Source organism: Electrophorus electricus, chromosome 5 (genome assembly GCF_041902795.1).
Source record: "Electrophorus electricus isolate QZ-2024a chromosome 5, ASM4190279v1, whole genome shotgun sequence".
Lineage (NCBI taxonomy): Eukaryota > Metazoa > Chordata > Actinopteri > Gymnotiformes > Gymnotidae > Electrophorus > Electrophorus electricus.
Window position 1 is genome coordinate 10,997,110 of NC_137501.1, and position 22,374 is coordinate 11,019,483.

The window sequence follows — 22,374 nt, forward strand, 5'->3', positions numbered from 1 at the left end:
AGATTTGGTTATCTTAAAACATCTCAACATATCAGCCACTGTTAAGGATGTAGTTTTGTCAAATCGTTATTTTCTGTTTTGAGAAGAGATTTATAAATGACAGCACAGCATGACATTCTTTTCAAAACATCCAAGTCTGTTGATGCTTGGCTGCACAGCTTCAACTCAAAAATTATTAGTGTTAAGGATGAGATCACTCCAGTTAAAGTTAAAGCCATTCCATGCCAACAGAAAGCACCATACAGAATTGATACTGCATTTCAAATCCAAATGAGAGAATGCAGCAAGGCTGAATGCAGGTGGCATAAAATAAAACATCTGATTCACAAAGAAATCTTCAAAGATAGGTTACATGATTACAACACAATACTATGCCAAAAATATGCTACACAATCCCTTTTCACCAGCAACTAAAAACAGCAAAATGTTTTCCTAAAATAAATTTCCCAAGGTTCTCATTGTCTCTTCCTTCAAAGATTATTTTTGCCCAAACATTTATTCTTGATAACAATTTTAAAGCAAGACCATAATAACTTTAAAAAAATTAAGATAATAAAATGTAGCATGTAACATTACAACTGTTTAAAGTTGTACAGTAGTTCTAGTTATATTTAACAGAGAGATGGATAAGATTTTTTAAAAATACCCATCAAGTCTTAAAGGTTATAGAATGAATACAAAGTTAATCCAATGCAATTTTCTACTAACAGGCCCAGAGAAAGTGTAAATATTGTGTTGGAAAAATGCTGTTATAAATTTGTAGTAACTACAAATCAAATGATGATAGCCTGCAAAACTCTGCAAATCTAATCTGCAAAAAAATGTGTGTGATGCATCACAAATCCCATAAATCCAATATTTCTGATAGCCAGGGCTTGAATATCCATGGATATGTAAACAAATGCATATACATGTTTTTTCTTTTAAAACTGCAGGGTAAAGGCAGTTTGTGTTTCCATACAAACCGGTGTCTAATAGCTTGTGTATCAATTAGCTTCTCAATTTGTTGAACTGTTTTCAGATCAAATTAGTCTTATTGTGCCACTTAATCTTAAATTCTTTGAGAACATTATTCTAACATTAGAGGGATCTCTAACCTGAGGGTTTTGCGCTGCATGTCATCATCTGTCAGCCCATGGTATACCAGAGTCTCATTCCAGGCAGGATTACGAGTGTTGCGGAGAGTCTTGGTGCGTAACTTAGTTGACTGGGTTGACAACAGAGTCATGCAAATATACTTATAATCACAACATAAAACTGACCTTTGATGTTCAATGGAATGTCAGTAAAAATGTATCTATATTTCACCCTTCACCTTTTAAATGTAAAAATGATTGGACCTTCAGGAGAGTGATGAGGAGCTATACTGATGTGAGGACTGACAAAAAGATACTGTTATAATCTTAAAACATACCCCCAGCAGAGCCCACCTCTTCCCTTTAATCCTATGGCCTCCATCCATAACTTTCTACATATCCCTTCCCCCCATATACTTAGACAAAAAGGATTAGCAAACAACAATTAATAATACTAAACAGTAATATAAACAGAATTACTGCCATGTCATTGTATCGTTTAGTACAGTTACAAAACTTCAGTTAATCCTATTATTGTGGTCTCACTTGCATAAAGGTAACTGATTAAAACTAAGAATATTAGTTAAGACTGCTAATGTGAGAAAAGAGAGTAGTGATCTCATTTGCCTTCTTTTGCATTTATCATTAGTAATATGATGAAGTGGAATCGGAAGGAACTCGACATTGCTACACACACTACAGCTAGAATATTTACTGGTAAAATAATCATTCTTACTCAGTCCAGGCAAGAAATTGATTAAATGTGCAACTGACCTTGCTTGCACCAGGTAACAGATGCAGCTTGACATAGGGATCAGCCAAGCCATTGGAATCCATTGGCTTCAAACCCTGAGGGAAAAAATCATCTTAGAATCAAACATTTCCCAAGCATAGGAAAGGAAGCCTAGTGAGTCTGCATGCAAGTCCTTACTAAAACTTTACATTTTAAACATTTATATGGGCCCTGAATTTTTTATTTAAAGGGAGGGCACAAAATCTGGCTAAATGTTTAATCTTAGAGCCAAAAAGATACTCCTGTTAATTCCAGTCCATATGTTCACAGAGGCCAGAGGCACATATTTATGTTCAGTCATATACTCCAGATTCAATAAATCCATGTATAATAAAGAGGGCTTTTATATTTGTAAGTAAGCATGCATTCTAGGTCTCAGTACGATTAAGAATGGATGGATGAATTAATAGAGCAACAAAGAGTAGAAGCCTTCAAGATTTAAAAAAAAACCACTACAGTATATGTGAGGTAGATGTATCAGGAAGAAAGTATATGCATATGTGTACACACACACACACACACACACACACACACACACACACACACACACACACACACACACACACACACACACACACACATATATATATATATATATATATATATATATATATATATATATACATACATACATACACACACACACACACACACACACACACACACACACACACACACACACACCTCTGTTGCTGATATTACCTTAGCTCTGATGATGTTGCAGTGAAGGCTGTTATGTTCTTGTTCATAAAGCAAGCTAAATTCAAGTGCTCCCAGAGTTGCTGCAATAAACGTATATGAAACATATAATATTAGGCAGGCAAAGATCAAGGCACAAACATATATTCCATGTTCTCAGGAGGTCAGAAGCCCAGATAAATACTTAGTGCCTTCCAGAGTAGTAGTATTTTTATCAGTAGTGTGCTTTCAGGTCCTGTTAAGCCTTCAGAGATGGGGTCACAAAAACCGGATAGAAAAAATAGTAACATATTTTTAAAAATCAACATATTCATATAGGTATAAATATTCTTGGCAACTACAGGACTATCATCATGCCACCCATTTCCCCAGTTCACTACAACTCCCAGCATTCCGATTACCATCCAGATGACAGCCCAACCGACAATTCACAAGATCCTCATCACCGGACTATTAACTGCACCTGTTACTCCCTTACTCTGTCTATTTAAACCTGCCACTTTGATACACTCTATGGGAAGTATTGCCACTGTTTTTTGTTTTCTACTTCTTCTTCTTCTACTTCTTCTTCTACTTCTTCTTCTACTTCTTCTTCTACTTCTACTTCTACTTCTTCTTCTTCTGGTAAGGGCATGTTGAGCATTCATTCCTTTCGGCTTTTTTTTTTTTAAATTGCTGACTACTTCCATATGCTTACCTGTTTTTTGCCTGTCTCTTTGGATTTGTCTGCTTGGTTATACTGTTTTTCTGTCTTTCAACCTGGACTGTTTTATTACTGTTTGTGATGCTCCCTGGCACTGTTAATCCTCATGCGCTGGTTCTGACCCTAGTTTTTGACTACCATGTTGGATTGTACTTTTCTGATTAAAACATTTTATCTGCGAGTGTCTGAAACATTACAACTATATTATAGCATATCTGTATGTGACAGTGGAACTAACCAAAATTGTTCAGTAGTATGGCTGCAGTAACTTATTGAGGTTTACATGCTTCCATGCATATAATTTTTTCTGGTGATATTTTGAAGTGTTCTGTAATGTAGCCAAGTCTGTTAACAAAATGAGAAGAAATCTGACCAATGAAATTATGAATTTCACTAAGGAGGCTGACTTATTCCAGCCTGGTCCTCAATGCTCTGAAGAAGTAATTATGGCATTATTAGTAAAATGTGTGCATGCTACCTTAGCCAGCTAACTTGGAATGTGGACTACAAGTGAGACAATGTGGCATACTTAATAGAAAAGACTGGCATATCTAATTGAAACAGCTACCTTTCAATGGAAATCTCACCATAAATTCAGCAAGATCAGCCAACTCAATCTAGAAATGAAAAGCTTAAGTAGCTATGTAGGGGTAGCTGGTATAATTAGGCTAGTGGGGTTAATCCCTTGTCTTTCAACTAATAAAGACATAATCTATCATATTTTTGCCATCCACATTATCTTATTTGCTGTTATGAAATACCTTGAAGCATATTATTTTTGACTGTTGTGGAACTAAGAATAATAACACCACCTAAAGCTCATAAGAATAATATTAATTGCCTAAAGTGGATTTATATGAACTACCCCCAAACTGTAGATTCTCACAGCCTATCTAACAGCCTATCTGGTGGTTTGATATATTACACACAGAGAACCACCTAAATCTTAACTCAAGATGTCTAGCTCCACCTTCCTTTCATCTACACTCGGTACTAATTGAAGCAGATACATTATAGAAATCAATACATTCTTCTACAATCTATATAAATTTTGGAGTTAAACAAAATGGAGGACTGTAGCAGTGAGTACCTTCATAACACATTTTTGTTGTTTATTACTGTTTAAAGCCATTTTTTGTTTGTCCAAGTGTATCCTTAGTGTGTTTGCTCCTGGTAAGAACTGCAAACTATTAACTAGTTAGCATCTATCGCTTAATGAAAAGCCCCTGTTTGTATTTTTCTTTGATTGTCTGTCTGTACATGGCAAAACCTCTGCCACACATTTATGAAAGATAAATTAAATACTTTAAAAGTGTTTTAAAAATGCACCAAACTTGATATGAACATTACACTATCTTAAAAAAATCACATTTTTTTTGTCAGAAAAATGCATATTTTTCTACATCTTATGTACTATCATGATGTCTGGTTGGTTCAGCAGTACTTCCTTCTCTATCTGGATCTGGAACCACCACAAAATCTTAGCCTTGCTGTTTGCCACCAGTTCCTGTGGCTCCTCCCATTTGGACTTACATATATTCCTGTATATGATCCCTGGCCACTTGTTTGTGTCTCTCAGTTGGTTAATGGAACAAACGATAGCTAGATGGATGAGGGTGGATCGATCGATTGATCTGCCTAGCTATGCAATTTGAAACAATCACTTAAAAGGTCAACTAAAGGTCATATAAAATTACCAACAATATACAGTTAGAGGGCTGTTTTATTTCTTCCTGAAAACAAATAAATGTACAAATATTTGTACAAAATAAATATTGTAAAAACCCATTATTTGTGATTTGCCAAAACCATTTTCAGATTTGGCTCCACCTATAGTTCGTAGGTTTACGCTCTTCTGGACCGAAATTCATGATGTTACTCCTGGGAAACTGTTAGAGCCACTCCTCCAACTTAGGCTCACATCCCAGAGTGTGTGTGTATATATATATAAAAGTTAATTAAATACAAAAACTCAAATCACTTCTTTACAAAAATACACAGACTCTGCTATGGCATTCCAAATTGTGGTCAGGTGCATCCTGGTTGCTTTAATTATCCTTTAGATCTGTCTAGACCTCAGTTGGAGTCCACCATTTGCAATTTGAATTGACATAGTTGGAAAGGAACACATCTGGGTCCATAAGAGCTCACAATTTACACTTCATAGTCAGGGCAAAAGCCAACGATAAAGTTTATGGAGGGTCTCCATAATCAAATTTAGCCAAGGCATAGATCAAGGCAAGGATATAAAGCAAGCTTTGGCTTTGAGTATTCCAATGATTACAGTGACCTTATTCATTTTGAAATGAAAGAAGTTTGGCATAACCTTGAACCTTCTGGGAGTTGACCATTTAGCCAAAATTGCCACTAGGCATGAAAGACAAGAAAGTGGTCAGGGAGGTAAGAAAGAACCCAAAGGTCCCTCTGGCAACATCGTGATATGTGTGTGCTTCTCAGGTAACAACTGAAGAATGGATGAATGCAGCAAAATACAGGAACAGCCTTGAAATATCCCTCCTCTAGAGCACCCGCAAAGTCAGATTTGGGTAACAGTTCTTTCAATGTGGCAATGATTTGAAGCATACAGCCAATTTAACATTGCTTCAGAGCAAGTCTGTGCTTGTCCTTGAGTACCTCAACTGCATGCCCAGACTTCAACCTCTCAAACATCTGTGAAAAGATATGAGGACATCGTGCACAGACGCTTGCCATTCTATCTGATGGAGCTTTCGAAGATTTGCCATGGAGTATGGGATAACTAAATCCAAAATCCAGGTGTCCAAAGCTTGTAGAGATGCATCTTAGATGACCTGCAGCTGTAAATAGGCTTCTACAAAGTACTGAATAAAGGGTCTAAATATTTTTGTGAATAAGAGATTTCAGTTTTTGATTTTTAATTTATTTTTAAAACTCCCTAAACCCTTGTTTTCTCTTCATCATTGCAGGTGATTAAGTTTAAGATTGAGGGGCAAAATAGGCAATTATATCCATTCAAAATCAAACCCACAACACAAAACACCAACATCAAGTAACAAACAAGTAAAGGGGTCTGAATGCTTTCTAATCCATTGTATAAAAGAGTAGCTGCAGTGTACAGTAATTAATGATGTAGAGGTAGTAAAAACTGCAATGTAGTATACAAGGTATCCAAAGGAATAGGACATTTTGGATAGAAGTCATTCATAAGCATTTTGCTTGCACAGTTGATGAAGGAACTCTGTCCTAAACATCCTGTTTCTTCTGTACTATGCACTGCATTTTTTCCAATTTCTATTTTATTAAATTTATAAGAGCTTCTTTTGCCTAAGGGATTGTCATTACTCCGATACATTTTTGTAATAAGCAATAATGTATAATAATAAGTTGACTACTTGATTAAGTTTGATTCATTATTATTGGTTACAAAGGAAGGTATCTATAAGTTTCATAAAGAGTAGGGGAAATCAAACAAGGTACCCAGTTCAGCTCTCCTATCTTTTGAACTGAGGGGGCTCTCCCTAAACTGCACCCCAGTAAAGCAACATCAGGTGCTGTCCTTGGTCACAGCCCTACAAGAAGCTGTAGAGTCTTTAGGTTTTCTGCTTAGTCCTTGGTTCCTTGTTTAGGTGAAGTATTACTTCAGGTTTCACTTGTTTTGGCTTTCTTCTTTTTAAGCTCATTTTTATTTATTTATTTTTTTCTATTTTGATTTTCTTTCCTGATGAGCTCAGTTTTGTTGATTTTTCCAAATACTCTACTTTGCACTGGTATCCTGGCACCTCATCTTCACGCTGTGACATACTTAGCAGGTGCTAATGAACCCTCAAGAATGATTGCTAATTGAAATATGGAAATAGGGTGTTAAAAATTGTATTTTACACTGAGACAAATTGGGATAATCTGTTTGTTAGGTTTCAGTGAATGTTGGTCCATAGGGAAGAGTCCTACCTGCTATTCCTGATTACATAAAAGCTCCAGGGAAATCTGTTCCCTTGTTTCTCTAAAGGCTCAGATTTTGCCCTTAATTCATAATTTATCTCTTTGTAACCAAGTGGCTTGCACAAAAATATGATTTAATTTATACCATGATAGAAACAACTGGACAGTAAATAAGGATGGAAACATCACTAAAATTAATGTGCAATGATCAGCTATTTTCAGGCCATCGATCCACAGGGTTTTTAGGAAATTATTTAAAGAAACTATCACTGAAGAGCATGGGATATAACCCATGATTTTAGCATGCAATTTGCAAAATGCTAATTAGATGCAATTAAATATACTTGCTAAAATAGTGGCATAGCTTTCATGTAAATTAAACAAATACAATCTGGACATTAAACATTCCTTATCTGATTGATTACATTGGAGGAAAGTAAAAATATATATATATATTTCACCAAATTATTTCTTTATGAATTTTACCTGAAAGTCACATGCATTTTTTATGGTGTAGTGTAAATTAAGAATGTCACAAAGTTCATACTGGAAACGAGCAAAAGCCTTAAAGTACTCGTGATCTTACTAGCTTCATCAGAGTCATAGCTGTTTGCATCATCATCATCATCCTCTGGTGGAGGTGCCTGATGACGGGCATGTGAGGGGTTGTAAATGGCAGGCCGAGTTCTCTCTTCCCTCTCTGTAGGAGGTGCTCTGTCCTGCAGCCCAGTGTTCATGTACGCTCCCCTGTCTCCTTCGTGAACAGTAGTAACTATAAACAACAAAAAGGTATCTTCAGACAAGGCTTGTTTGAGATGAACAGCAACTACTAGTATGGTCTATGTCTAAACTTACTCTGCTGGCTTACAAGACCTGGAGTGGATAGGGGTGATCTGGTGCTATGGACAGCAACAGCCTTTTTCATCACTACAGAACCATCTGCTTCTGAGTAACAGGTGCCACTGATGCTAGCAGGCTTGGGAGCCACAGGTGGTTTGGGAGCATTGGGTGGACGTGCTCTGAGCTCTGCAGCTACAAATTACATTTAATACTGTAAAACTTTAGAAACAGGATCATGCAGTAGATGAACAGTATTTGGCTAAATTTGATCTTAATGCAAAGTAAGCTCTGCAAAAGCAAAAAGGATTAATCTAGCATTAATCTAGTGCCAAAAAACACCTTCTGATATAATGCACTGCTATTCACAACTATCACATACATAGACCTAGATGGCACAGAACATGCAATATCATGCTATGAGAGATTGAACCATTCCCTTTTTCATTCTTCACTTTTAGGCCATTAAATACATGTGTAAAAAAGTCCTGGAATAAACTCATGGAAAACTTAGTATGCCAGTATACAAAAATAGAAGCCATCCAGAATTTTGTATGTCATTTATAGGATTCAAAGCATGGATCTTATCTGCTCCTTTTTATTCAACTTCATATTAAACTAAGGGTTCAGATGTTTATTGTAGTAACTGGCTATTGTATATGTCATATTTGGTGTGTCTGGCCCCATTTTTAAAGACATCAGAATCAATGAGATACTGAAAGATGCCAACCTTTATTTAGAAAGCATACTGGGCAACAGCTAAGATATGAAACTGTATTCATTTGTGCAACTTTGGGCACTTCAGGCTAGTGTCCATTACTATGGTGGTGCTTAATCCTTGAACAAGGCATCACTCATACCTGCTGGCTGTGTATCTGGACCAAATGCCTGTCTCTCCACTAGATCTGAGATGGGATGAGAACATAATGCTAATGCTTTTTTGACCAGCTTTCACCTCATAGAAAATGAAAAATATCCTTAGGACTGGCAAGGGATATAGTATTATTAAGCATATTTCTTTAGATTCAAATATCTTTACTTTTTTATATGCGTATAAGTATAAATATCTGAGTACTTTTTGATTATGTGAAGCTAACATGAGCTTGTTTCTCCAGACATGAATCAAGCCTATTCTTGGGCTAAACTGCAGTGTCAGTACTAAATCACCATTAGAAATCCTTAAATTCAGAAATCACATTATCTTTAGGTTGTCAGCTATTTGAGTAAATGTTCAGTACATTCAACAGTTTTTGTTTGTTTGTTTTTTAAACAGTGTGGCATTACCTTTATATATTCATCATTTATATAATTTCCTGTTTGGGAATAGTTAGCAGAAAAGTATCAGAAAACTGTTTGTCCCTTTTTTCACTCTGTAAGACTGTAACTGAGGTTTTCAAATGCACTGGACATAATACCAGCAAACACACAGCAGATCCAGCAGATCATTTTTATAAATATGTCACTCATTAAGACCACTTTAGTATTTAGTGTTAATACCACTTATAATAGTAATTAATATTACTTTAGTGATTACTTTTGTCACCTCTAGAGTGTGCCTGAGGCTGGGCAGCGGCTACAGGTGCAGCAAGAGCAGTTGTGTTCTCTGGAATGTTCTGGGATTTAGGCTCTTTGGCTTTGGATATGGGCATGGGTGAAGGCAGAAACTGCTTAGGGAGGCCCTTAAAGAACCATGCCCCAGATCGCTTCCATACCTTGGGAAGAAACATGAAACAATTTAAGGTTTCTTAAATGAACCTTTAAAATCATGACAACAAATGTTGCATTTTATACATTCACCATATGATAACCTGGAAAGATTAAGATTCTTACATTAACGATATCTATTTGCCTTAACAGTTTTTATTTCCACACCAAAGGCTTTATTCTAATTTATATTATGCTATTATTAATCTTAGTTATCAAATCCCTTTCTCTCACCTCTCGCTGTTCACTGCAAATCTTACACAGCCATACAGACCGCGGTCGGCTGTTATTCTGCATGCCACACTTTGTGCACATGTTCTAAAGAAAGAGAAATTTCATTTAAAAAACATAATATGACACTTCTAATTCTATTTATTTACAATTGGTGAATGAGCAACACAATTCAAATGTTTACTAAAGTCTGTGCTTGTGGCGGCATCACAGGATTTACTGGAGAATTTTGGGTTCATTCTGAATGCTGTTCCATCACATCTGAGTACAGCTTCCTGATTTACTGGAGAATTTTAGATTCATTCTGAATGCTGTGCAATCACATCTGAGTACAGCTTCTTGTATTCAACATGGAAAAAGTCAGAATATTTTCTTGTAAAATCTAGAGGTTTGTGTGATATTGTGTGATGCCAGATTAAAATAACAATCATAACCTTTTTGCAGTCTTCACAGACGACAGAGCTGACTCCTGGGGCACCAAACTGCTCTCCACACAACAAGCAGCGAGACACCCCATCGCCACACACAGTCTTTTTCATGTTATCCAGACGATTCATCAGACGTCTGCCATACGCAGATGGGAAGAAAGCAATGTAAAATTAAACATTATACAACTAAAATAAAGCACCTATGTTTAGTGTTCATTTCAGTATCAGAATGACATTTCTGCTGAAAAGTATTAAGGATGTATGAAACAAACAGTATTTAGAACAATTCATAAGTTTAAAATATATTTATGTGTTACTGTCAGTCCACTCTCCCAGTTCTTACCCAATCCTCTCCTGTTCCATGGCCTCCATCTTTTCAGCTCGGGCAATCACACTGTTAATGATTTCCTTTTCTTCGTCGGTCAGCTCTGAACTGGTGCTAGGTCCAGGCTGTGAGTACATACCTCGTGTGCCCATCATAGTGTCTGTCATGGTGACCAAAGCAGTGAAATCCTCTAAAGTAATTTTTGAACAAAGTGTATGAAAAAAAAAAAGTTATTTGTCATTTTCACACACTATATATCACATCACACAAACTTGATTAAAATACATAAGTTTGTAGGATAGTGGGTCTGTGGTAGGGCCAGGGGGTGTTTTGGAGCATTTGGCAATTACATTTTCATGTTTAAAGCATGGATGTCAAAAGAATTTCAAGAATCAGAATTGTGATGTTCCTTTGGTAACTGAACTCATAATAATCTGTGATAATGCTTATCCAATGTGAAATTAGCCATCATCAATACAACACATTCACCCATGATGGACAACACTTGATTTGGCAATGAATATGGCATAATAATAAATTTTGCAAAAATATCAAACAAATGCACTGCATTATTAAAAAGTGTTATAATTCTATTCAGAAACTGGAACTGGATTACATTATTAGTTATCTTACAAATTCAATTATCAAAATTATTAATATATGTTAATATTTTATGTCAAAATGTAAATATGTAAAATGGTATGTCCAAGAAGGGGTGTCCACTGTAGTGGTCAAATAATCTAAAAACTGTCCCAAAGATATTTACTCTTACTGGTAAAAAAAAAACAAACAAACAAAAAACAACAACAACAACAAAACAATATTAACTGCTAATACTATAATGATTACTATAAAGAAAACAACAATGAGTTAATATAATAATAGTACTATAATGATTTAGTAAAGTCATGAATAAAATTCCATGCACTTCTCCACTTGCTAAATAATATTAAATATATGTGAACAAATGTGTTAAAGAATATTAAATCAATTAAAGCATATATTTAATATGACTGTTAACGTCCTAATATGCAATATGTTGATTTTAACAATTCTTCGTCTGCTCCATCATGTTGCTTATCTCCTCTGACACTATGAACTGAAATATGATTAAATGAGTGAGATAGAGAAAGTGAGATATGTTCAACATGTAAAAAGTGGAAAAAGGATGAACATTTGAGAGGATAGTATTGCACACTACAAAGTGAGGCTTGTCCTGGAGACCACTTATGGTCTTATGTGAAAAATTAATAGACAAGAAAGGTTTGTCATTCTTGAATTTCCACTGCTGATGGATGCGATGCAGGCTCAACTGCAGCTGGCCTACATTTAAAGAGGAAATTTATTGTAGTGCATTATTGTGTACAGGGTGTGTGATGCATTGTCCATAATAGCCAGCTGCTTATTAAGAGTCCGTTTCTCTGCCACAACCTACAGGGTGTCCAGTTGTGGACAAACAAAGAAGCATGTTCAACAGAAGACTGATCCAGCTGCGCTGTGAGAAGGAGCGCAATGTGAGATATTTTCTCCCCACTGTAATAAAAGTCTGTGAGTCTTCTCACTGCAGGGACACTACTAATCTCCTGCTGTCTGAACTGTGCTACACTACACTATACTCTGGCATGTCCAGTTCATACTATCATTTATATATATGATGCACTCATTTTCACTGACCTGCTACTCTCTTTTTTGCCACTGTGACCCCTATTGTTAATGATATTTTACTGACAGTTTCACCTCCTATCTATTCCATTAATGCAACACTTTTTTCTGCAACCTACTTATAGAACATTGGCTCTTTAGTATGATTTAATGTATGACTTCTTTTGTGCAATTTATACAGTATTGTGATGCTGCAATTTGATCCAGATCAATAAAGTCTTATCTTGTAAAAAGGCAACTTCTTGCAGAATATGTGAGGATTTAAGATATGGTTTGAAAAAAGACAATTTTACTGAATTTAACATTTAGGACATCAAGCCTTTTATATCCAATTTATTCATCACCAATTCCAATCCACTACTTTGCGCTTGATCAATCTGGGACAAATTTAGTTAAAATGTCTTCCATTAAGACAAATTTTGACCAATTTGCTTGAAACGAGTTCATATGTTTAGTTAATACTGTGCTTAATAATATCTTTGTTGGCAAAACAAGAATTATTTTTCTTTGTTTTTAAATGTATTTCACTACAGTCTGTACAATAAAATGCCACCTAATTTTAAAATATATACCTAATAAAGTAAAGGTTTTTATGTAGTACTGAATATTGTTTAATATAAGACAATTATATACTATATAATTATCACAGCATACTTTAACACTGGTGTGCAGAATATCTCCTCAGAATGCATCCTTAATCATATTTTGTTGGGTGCTGATGTCATCAAAGAATAAGAAACAATGGGCACAGAATTATGAAAAGTAGACTATTAAGAAGAGGAAAATAGTTGCCTTGTTAAATTAATCTAGGTTCCTGTTTCATTATGTTGATGGAAGGATTAGATTTTGGCACAAACATGATTCCATGAAGCCATCCTGTTTGACCTCAATGGCAATGGCCTTGATATAGTGGCAGTATGATGGTGTGGGTAATGTTTGTCTGATGGGAATTAGAGCTATGTCATAAGTATATCCAAACAATGCTGATGAGTCCATCTAAATGAAAAGGTGCCACTGAATGTAAGATGTTACTTGGGCACCTTGTCAGAAGAAAGCCCATGCTGGGTACTAAGCTACAAACATAAGAACATACAAGTTTAATAAACATTACTTTGGAACAGGCTTACATGATCAAATGCAACAAAAACTAACCTTTAACAAACAAGGTGGGTTTGGTGTAAAAGAGTTAATGGAAAAGACTCCCCAATGTGAAGTAGAGTAGACCTCCCAGCAGGACAACAAACCAAAGCATAGAGACAACACAAAGTTTGGCCACAGCCTTCACAGTCCCCTTACCTAATCCCCTTTGAAAATATGTAAAGTGAACTGACAAACAGGGTTTCTGAAGGACTTGCAAAGATTATGTATGGTCTCACATCCCTTTATGTTTCCTCTAACCTCAAAACAAGCTGTATAAAGAGCTTTAGATAAATGAAAAAGTTAAAAATGGAATAAATGGAATGGAATAAAATACCAGAAAGACAAAACCAAAAGATCAAGCAAAAGATAAAATGCAGATAAAGATAAGAGTTTATAGACTGGATAGACTTAGCTTTTCTGTGTATATGGTATGTAGAGGACTGGGCAGGTGAGTGGATTCTTGTCTCATGTCTTGATCATGTCTAGAATGGTACAGCCACATAGACTGGAGTCATGGATTATATAGTGACAGTGGGGCTAAGTATGTGCTTAATCACCGAGAGAGGTCAGTATGGATCCGTTGTGTTAGGTGCCATAATGGATAGAATCCATATAGAACTGGTGTCACTGAGTATGCATTAATGTTGCCAGTGGGTCCGGGTATGGCCTTTGTCGCTGGGAAGGCCAGTATGGATTTTACAGTTTTAGGAGTGACTTGCTCCATAGGGGCAGTACAATAGATAAATATAAGAAGTTTAGTTCAATGTCTACTGTTGGTGTAGTGCAGGGCTGTACCTGATGATTATTTTGCTATTGAGTAAGCTTTTTTTTTTCAGTAATTATTAGTTTCAGTTAGACAAATTTATTGGTTATTCTATAGATTTTTTCGTTATTACTCAATTATTATAATGACTTACCCAAAATAAATATCAAAAACTTGTCTCATTAATATTTCAAGTATCTCTTAAAACAAGAAACAAAGTCTGACGAGAGCAATCAGGACCCAAGCGTGAGTCTTTTTAATGAAACTGAGAGTGAAAAGACATTGAATCAAATACGAACAAAGCCAAACCAATCAATTGCATCAGTTATGTCGATGAGTGGCCCACAGCCTAGTGTACTGCATAAAGCTCAAATGTAACTGCTGGCACTGAGCACTCATTAACAGTGTCAGTGGGCCTTTGTCATTATCGTGGAGGCCAATATGGGTTTACACTTCAAGAGATTTTGTATGTGACTGATTTCAAAGTGAGTTTGGAGGGAGTGGGGCTGAGATACTATACCTCACTGTTGAGCCGTGTGGAGATGTTGTGGGCTTACTTCAATGAAATACAAACAAATGGAGGTGGCTACCTGATGACCCCAGGTGCATCGCGAGTGCTTATAATATGAACCTAGCCCCAAATGTTTTTTTATCCAAGACATCCAAGAGTTTGAAAGAATGTTGGTGGAATGTCATTGATTACATTTTTACCAGTGATTACTTGATTTTAAAGGGCACATTATGGGGAAAAAAAATCACATTTTCAGTGCTTGTGCACATATATATGTGGGTAATTTGCATACCTACCAACTCACAAACTAAAGACTAGTTAGTTTTTTGTGTGCTGACTATGTCACAAAACATGGGCTTAAACAAGCCACAGATTTAGATCCCCTTTCCACATCAAGAGGGGAGCTATTAGCATTATACTATCCCTAATCTATCTCCATTTATCTCCATCTATCTCCAACACTGTCTCTGTACCAGTTTTGTGCAGACCCATAAATTGTGTTGAAACTAAAAGCTAAGCACAGGAATTGCTCTGTTGGCTGCAAAGGCCAGCACAATTGGTAAAAACCTGTACATGTATGCTAACTGTGAAGGTGCCCTCCCATTGGGATCCTGCTTCATACAGCAGTGGCAGAGCACGTGGCTTTGATTATTTTTTTGTTTATGTTGTTGTTACAATAGGCTTTGTTTTGGTTACCTGCCATGTGCCTCATTCGCCACACCACCTAGAGTTTGTTATTCTGTTATGTTTATAATTTCTAAGCCATTATAATAGAATAATAGCTAAATGCTGCTTCTCCATGCTTAGTCTTTACCCTGGGCAACTAGGCAACTAGGACAGACTAGTACCTACTAAGAGCTCTTCTTGGCTTGTATCACTGTTGCATATCAGATAGATATGAGGGTCCTTTACCATTAAGCAATTTATAGATCAGTAATTAAACCTTAAAATCAACCCTGGCTACCAGAGTAAGGATTTAAGAATAGGGATAATGTGTTCCTTTCTATTGCTCCTAGTGAAAATTCTGGCAGCTGCATTTTGAATCAAAAGAAGCTGTTTAATTAGCTGTCCTTTTAGCTGCGCTGCAATAGTTAGATCTGCCAGAGTCCATCTTTGCATACCCTCGCACCTGGACATGCCTAACAATCTATTCTCTCTTTCTGCAGAGGTACACCTACCCCGATGTCATGTTACTGAGCCTCAACTCGTCTCAGCTGCCATGGCTTCTCCCACCACCCCCTGATGCCCCCTGTTGTAGCCCACCACACCTCCATCGCAGCCAACTTCTTCTCCATTGCCCTTGATTGTTGTTCTTATGCAGGATGGGTTTCAGACAGAGACACACCGTCGGTACCAGACTAGGACTTCTAGAACATCTTACTAGATGTTGACTGTTCATTTTTTCATTTTTGTTATTATTTATTTCTCTCTCTCTCTTGCTACTTATTCAGCTCTTTTTTGTTTTTCCTTGCCACTGTCACCCTTGGCTTGCTCACTGGGGGCTTGGAATCGAACATTTGTAAAGCACTATATAAATAAATTCGACTTGAATGAATTGTTTGGCTTTTTTCAGAGTCTCTTGTGGATACTATTACAGTGATAAGTGTTGCTAAAAATAAAAGCCATATGCCAAAAGCCAAAGTCTTGACCAACACTGCAGGGAGGAGCGCCCTGCCGCACAAGACGTGAGTAGGTGGAGTGAATGCTCAGATAACCCATTTCACAGCACTCGATGCGTGCCCAAGTGCAATTGCAAGGTCCCCATAGCCCGTGTGCAGTTTGAGAACTGCCGAGATGGTTCTGTATCCAAGAGGGTTCCTCCAGGGTCACCCCACCTCTACCAGTGGCTGTCCCGCAAGCCACCCTGCCACTTCCTGTACCCGGCATAAAGAACTCTGCCCAGCCACTTCCTGTTGCCATTATAGGCATGAAGGACTCCACCCAGCCAGTTCCAGTTTCTGTTCCCAGCATGGATGCTGACCTGCTTTCCAACATAAAAACTGGTGAACCTTGGTCTCTCCCATCTAAAATGGGCACACTTCAGGAGTTCAATGGGGTGAGTCCATTGGAGGGATTTATTTTGCAATGACTGTGTTCGTGAAAGTTCTGTTTGTTAGTTTTTGGAGGGGAGTTGGGTTTTTGGGTTGTTAAGAACCAGGTTTTCTGTATCTAAATCTTTTCTGTTCTTTTAAGTTCTTGTTCTGTTGTGTCTGCTCCTGTTCCCGCAGTTTCTGTGTCCGTTCCCTTGTCTACTCCTGTTGTGTCTCTGGCTTCTGTGTCTTCGATCTCTTCTGTACCAGTGCCTGCTCCTCGTGTCCTGTGTTTGGCTCCCATTTCTGGCCTGTCTGTTCCTGTGTCTTGTGTTGGTCCTGTCCTGTCCTGTCTTGTAAGCCCATATGTTATTCCTAGTCTTTGTCTAGCCTACGACTTTGTGAATGTAATTCAAGTGGACTAATCATAGCCTCTATTGTGCTTGTGCAAAAGCCTAGCTGCTGTTTGTGTTCATCTTAGCCTCTTTGTACTAGTCTGCATCCCTTGTTTATTGTGTGCTTTTGTTTGTTTGATAATGTCACGATTAGTCCCTCCCAGCTTCCGTGATCTGTGTTTTCCTGTCTTGTGTATTTTAGTTCCATGCCATGGTTTCATTTGCGCCGCCCCTTTTCTAATTCCCGTTTGCCTCCGTGTGTTTTGTTTGTTTAATCTCTCCGTGTTGGCTCTATGACCCTAGACTGCCCTAATGACAGGATTTGCCGATAATAAACCTCGCTCTTTTCCGCACATGCGTCCGCCTCCTTACCGCTCACCATTACAGAATGAACAGCCTTATGAGGATGCAGCGAGAGCGCAAGACTCCGGGAGGTGGTTGTTCTTCTGGGACGAAACTCCGGCTGTTTCCACACAGTCCAAGTTTCTTATGTATCAGTGCCACCAAGCCAGAGACAGCAAATCCCCTGGCACTGCGGGTACACAGGCATCTTGTCGTTCCGTAAAAAGCAGGATCATGTTTATTTTGATGACGATGACGAGATCCCAGGTAAGTGCCAAGAGTCTACCTGTCTTGAACAAAGCAGCATGAGGGAGCGGCCTGCAGTGCAAGACATGAGTAGGCGGAGTGAATGCAATGCATGGCTAGGCACTCGGTGTACACTTAGGGAGCTTGCAGTTGCGTTTATCACTCATGTGAACCTTGAGAGCTGCCGAGAAGGTTCTGTGTCTGTGTGTTCCTCCAGGGTCACCCAACCTGTGCCCGTGGCTATCCCGCAAGCCACCCAGCCTGATCCTGGTCCTGTTCCCAGCGTGAGAGACGCTGCCTGTCCTGATCCGGTTCCTGTTCCCAGCGTGAAAGATGCCGCCTGTCCTGATCCGGTGCCCGGCGTAAGAGACGCTGCCTGTCCTGTTGCCAGGTCTGTTCCTGTAGCCATGCCTCCAGACCCGCTGGACCTGCTGCTGAATGCAGCAGCCGTGCCTCTGGACCCGCCGCCACTGAACACTGCAGCCGCACCTCTGGACCCGCCCACCACTGAACGCCGCAGTCCTGCACCCGTACCCGCCAGTTCCTGTTCCTGGAGCGGAAGAAACCACTCCACAAGCCCCTGTGTCTCGTGCCAGGCTTGTCCCCGTGCCTCGTGCTAGACCTGTCCCAGTGGTTGCTCCTCGAAGCTCCCCAGTCTCTTCCGTGTCCTCAGACCTGCCTCCTGGCTTGAAGGCTTCATGTTCCCTGCTCGTCCCACCTCGGCCTGTGTCTCCGTTGTTGCCTGCTCCTACTGCGTCATTCTTTTTGCCTTCTCCATTACCTGGTTTTGTTTTTGCACCTGTTTTGTAGTCTGTCCCTGTGCCTGCTTCTGTGCCCATTCTGGTTCCTGTGTCTCCCTTTGTTTCTGTCCCTGTGCCTGTTCGTGTGTCCATTCCGGTGCCTGTGCCCCGTGTTTTTGTTCCTGTCGCTTTGTCCCTGGCTCTGTGACCCTGAACTGCCCTAACGACTCTGATTTTGGATTTGCCCATAACAAATCTCGCTCTTCTCTGCACATGCGTCTGCCTGCTTACCACTCACCATTACAGATAAGATGTATTCTTGGACTCTCCATGCTGGTAATTTTGACCCTGGATCATTGGATTTGCTCCTAATAAATCTCGCTCTTCTCTGCACATGCATCCACCTCCTTACCACTCACAATTACAGAATACCAAGGTTACAAGCTTGTGCTTTAGTTTTAAAAAACTTTTGAGTACAGATGTGTAGCTAGTCTGTACCTCTCATTACTGTTCACAAATAATTGTTTTATCTTCATCCTATTTTATTCTTACACTAAGTGAAGAATTACACCCCATGGAAGGAAGCCTTCGATCATTCGCCTTACAATCTGTTATCTCCTATATCCAGAGCTAGAGGTAGTGAGCCACATCAGCGGATCTATACCTCCATAATGATGTGATGTCCGATCCTCTTCAGCATCAACCTCAACCTAGAAGCAGCCAAGCCTGATGTCAGCCATTATGAGCAATCATCAGGTCAACTCCTACTTACATAAGGCATCTGTAGGTAACCTAGCAGAACCCCCAAGAGACAAGATGATGCTCAATTTCTTGGGATGGATGCTGATTGAACTTCAGACAATGAAGGAGCACTTTCAGTCTGTATCTCCCTGTAGTCCTCCCACAGATGTCTCTCAGGCAGCGCATTCAGTTCAGGATTATGACGACCTTTGACCTTGAAGGAGAATGATGGCTACCCTGCTCAGATCTACTCGCATCTGCATTCAGAGTACCAGAGAGAAGCACCTACCAATCATCATTATCAGCAGCCTCTTACACCTCAGCATAAATTGATGTTCACTCAGCCACTGCAGGCTACCTATCAACAGACTCCCTCTACGTGGATGCAGACACCATATGAAGGCTCATTGTACCATTACAGATGGCTCTGTCCGACCATACCAGACTTCACCACGAAGGATCCCAGCAAATTCTCAAGACTGAAGATAGACCTTGAGAATCTCTTACTTCCCAAATTCACCAAGCTATTCAGATACCAAATCCTCATGGATCATCTTATCGTCATGGATTACCTCAACTCTCCTTACCCTTACTCAGACACCAAGGCTGCAGTGACATTCCAATGTTGTTGCTGTATATCCTGGTGAGATGAATTAGTAAATCAATGTCTTGTTCACATTTGGCATACAGCCTGATGTCATCCATGTAGAAGAGGTGAATGATAGTTGCTCTATTCCACAGCTGGTATTCATAGCCACGCTTGGTGATGATTTCACTGAGGGGGTTCAAGCCTATACACAACAGTAGCAGGTACAGGGCATCTCTTTGGTAATCCCACACTTGATGTGGACTTGTGCTATTAGTTTGAAGTTGGCCTGTAGGGTTGTCTTCCAGAGCCCCACTGAGTCTTAAACTCTCGAATGACTGTTTTATCCACAAGTAGCTGGTGCTTTCCAATGCCTATCTGGGCCCTGCTCATGTATTTAGTCATATGCCTACTCATCTTAGCCGAAAAGATGCCTGACAGGAGCTTCTATGTAGTGCAGAAGCAGGATATCGGCCAGTAGTTAGATAAAACTGCTACTTTCTGGGGTTCTGTCAGGATCAGGACTGTCTGGCTTACAGTTATGTGCACCTGCAATTTTAAACAAATTTTTGAACAATTTGTACTTCTACACTTTAACTATTCAGGGTGGATTCCATCTATTAGCAGTTTGTTCATTTCTGCTGATAGGTGTTCATTGTGTGCAACTAGCTTCTTCAGCCAGTGAGCATGGACCATGTCAGGGTCTGGGGCTGTCCAGCTCTTCAAATTTGAGACCCTTTGTTGGATGTCTTCAAACATTGTTTGATACAGGAGGTTCCTGTTCAGGGAGGTTACTGTGATCTGCTCTCAGGTTCAACAACCACTGGGTGCTATTCTGTGATGCCTCCTCCCATATGATTTTCCAGTATTGTTCAGTCACCAGCTTTGGTTGGTCTGTTTTTATTCTGTTACCTTGTCACCAAGAGTTCACTGTGGATGATTTGTGGGAGAAGATCCTGTTTATTCCCCTGACTTCTACTGCTCATGTTCCTCTTCTTTGCTTGGCAGTCTCCAAGGCCTTGAGTATGGACAGGTTGGAGTACTTCTCAAGTACCCTCATCACACCTTTCTGCATTTCTGATAGCAGGCTATCTTCTCTCAGTATTGCCCATATCTTGACCTCTAACCTCCTTCTCCACAAAGGATATGGCTCCTTAATGCTATTCATCTTGTAGCCAAGCATCTAAAGTATCACTGTTGCTGTAGCATACACAGTCAGTTATTAATGTTTTAACCATGTATACAAATGAGAAAAAGACCCTTGTAAGTACACAGTAGCAGACTAAATGTGTGGCAGAACTGGCATCACATTTTCATCTTGATGACAGAATAACAGAATACATTGCATAGCAAATAAAGCCTGCTGTAAAATAAATCATTATTACCTAATTACGGAGTAGCAGTAGTAACCTACATTCTATTGGTAGCAAGAGAGGAGAAATCATCTTAGAATATGACTAAATTAGGCAATACAAAATATAGTATACCATATCAGTCTACTAGAGGATTTAATTAATGTTGCAACTCAAATTATTGATTACAATGAGTGATTATATAAAATTATTAGACTTTGTTTAAACTAACTTCACTAATGTACCATTTTGAACATTCTTCAACATCGCATTTCACATGACAGGATCGTGGAGTCACCCTTGGGTTAACTACAAATTGTATGCATCGGTATTCTGCTTATTTTTTTAAATAGTTTTTTTACTACTTTAAATTTTCTTTTTAAATGAGTGTGATGAGCATAACATAGGTAATGTCCTTTTAATGTAATTTGTTCATCTATTTTAAAACAGTATGCCATTTGTCCATTTTTAAAAAAAATAGGCAGTCCTGCTGCTAAATCCCATAGCCTTGGCCCCAGACCCCCTGGAAGCATCGCCTCCACGCCCTCAGACCTGCATCCTGACTCACGGGCTTCATGTTCCCTGCCCATCCCACCCGTTTGTGTCTCCTGTGGCCTCCGGCCCTTGTTTCCCAACCACCCCACCCCGGCCTATGTCTCCCGTGTCTCGGTTGTTGCCTGCTCCTGCTGCCCCGTTGTTTTTGCCTTCACCTATGCCTGGTTTTGTTTTTGCCCCTGTTGTGTTGCCTGTCCCTGTGTCTGTTCCGGTGCCCGAGTCTATTTTTGTTCTGGTCCCTTTGTCCCTGGCCTGGTCTGTGTTGCTTTTTTGTTTTCTGCGTCCTTCTGTACCCCTCGTTGTTTGTCTTTTGTTGTGTCTCCTCATCCTCCCTCCCAGCCCTTTTGTCATACTCAGACTTCTGTTTGGTGTTCTGTTCCTGCTCCCACTTTCGTGTCTGTTCCTGCTCCCACTTTCGTGTCTGTTCCTGCTCCCACTTTCGTGTCTGTTCCTGCTCCCACTTTCGTGTCTGTTCCTGCTCCCACTTTCATGTCTGTTCCTGCTCCCACTTTCGTGTCTGTTCCTGCTCCCACTTTCATGTCTGTTCCTGCTCCCACTTTCGTGTCTGTTCCTGCTCCCACTTTCGTGTCTGTTCCT

The 22,374-nt window shown here is 39.1% G+C and overlaps 1 protein-coding gene across 5 annotated transcripts in view; it reads right to left on the reverse strand.

Moving 5' to 3' along the window:
• The window catches only part of rph3ab (rabphilin 3A homolog (mouse), b), a 44,399-nt gene that overhangs the window by 9,230 nt on the left and 12,795 nt on the right, over positions 1 to 22,374 (reverse strand). Inside the window, exons 2-11 of one of the 5 annotated variants that reach the window (XM_027029362.3) lie at positions 10,733 to 10,904; positions 10,396 to 10,525; positions 9,965 to 10,048; positions 9,570 to 9,738; positions 8,887 to 8,931; positions 8,045 to 8,221; positions 7,776 to 7,961; positions 2,572 to 2,651; positions 1,851 to 1,925; positions 1,098 to 1,207 (exon numbers count right to left, since the gene is read on the reverse strand). In XM_027029362.3, the coding sequence (XP_026885163.3) occupies positions 1,098 to 1,207; positions 1,851 to 1,925; positions 2,572 to 2,651; positions 7,776 to 7,961; positions 8,045 to 8,221; positions 8,887 to 8,931; positions 9,570 to 9,738; positions 9,965 to 10,048; positions 10,396 to 10,525; positions 10,733 to 10,881 (1,205 nt within the window). In that variant the 5' untranslated portion in view covers positions 10,882 to 10,904. Of the gene's footprint in view, positions 1 to 1,097; positions 1,208 to 1,850; positions 1,926 to 2,571; positions 2,652 to 7,775; positions 7,962 to 8,044; positions 8,222 to 8,886; positions 8,932 to 9,560; positions 9,739 to 9,964; positions 10,049 to 10,395; positions 10,526 to 10,732; positions 13,999 to 22,374 lie in introns of all 5 variants that reach the window. The other 4 variants (XM_081714168.1, XM_081714169.1, XM_035530133.2 and 1 more) reach the window with 4 other exon arrangements.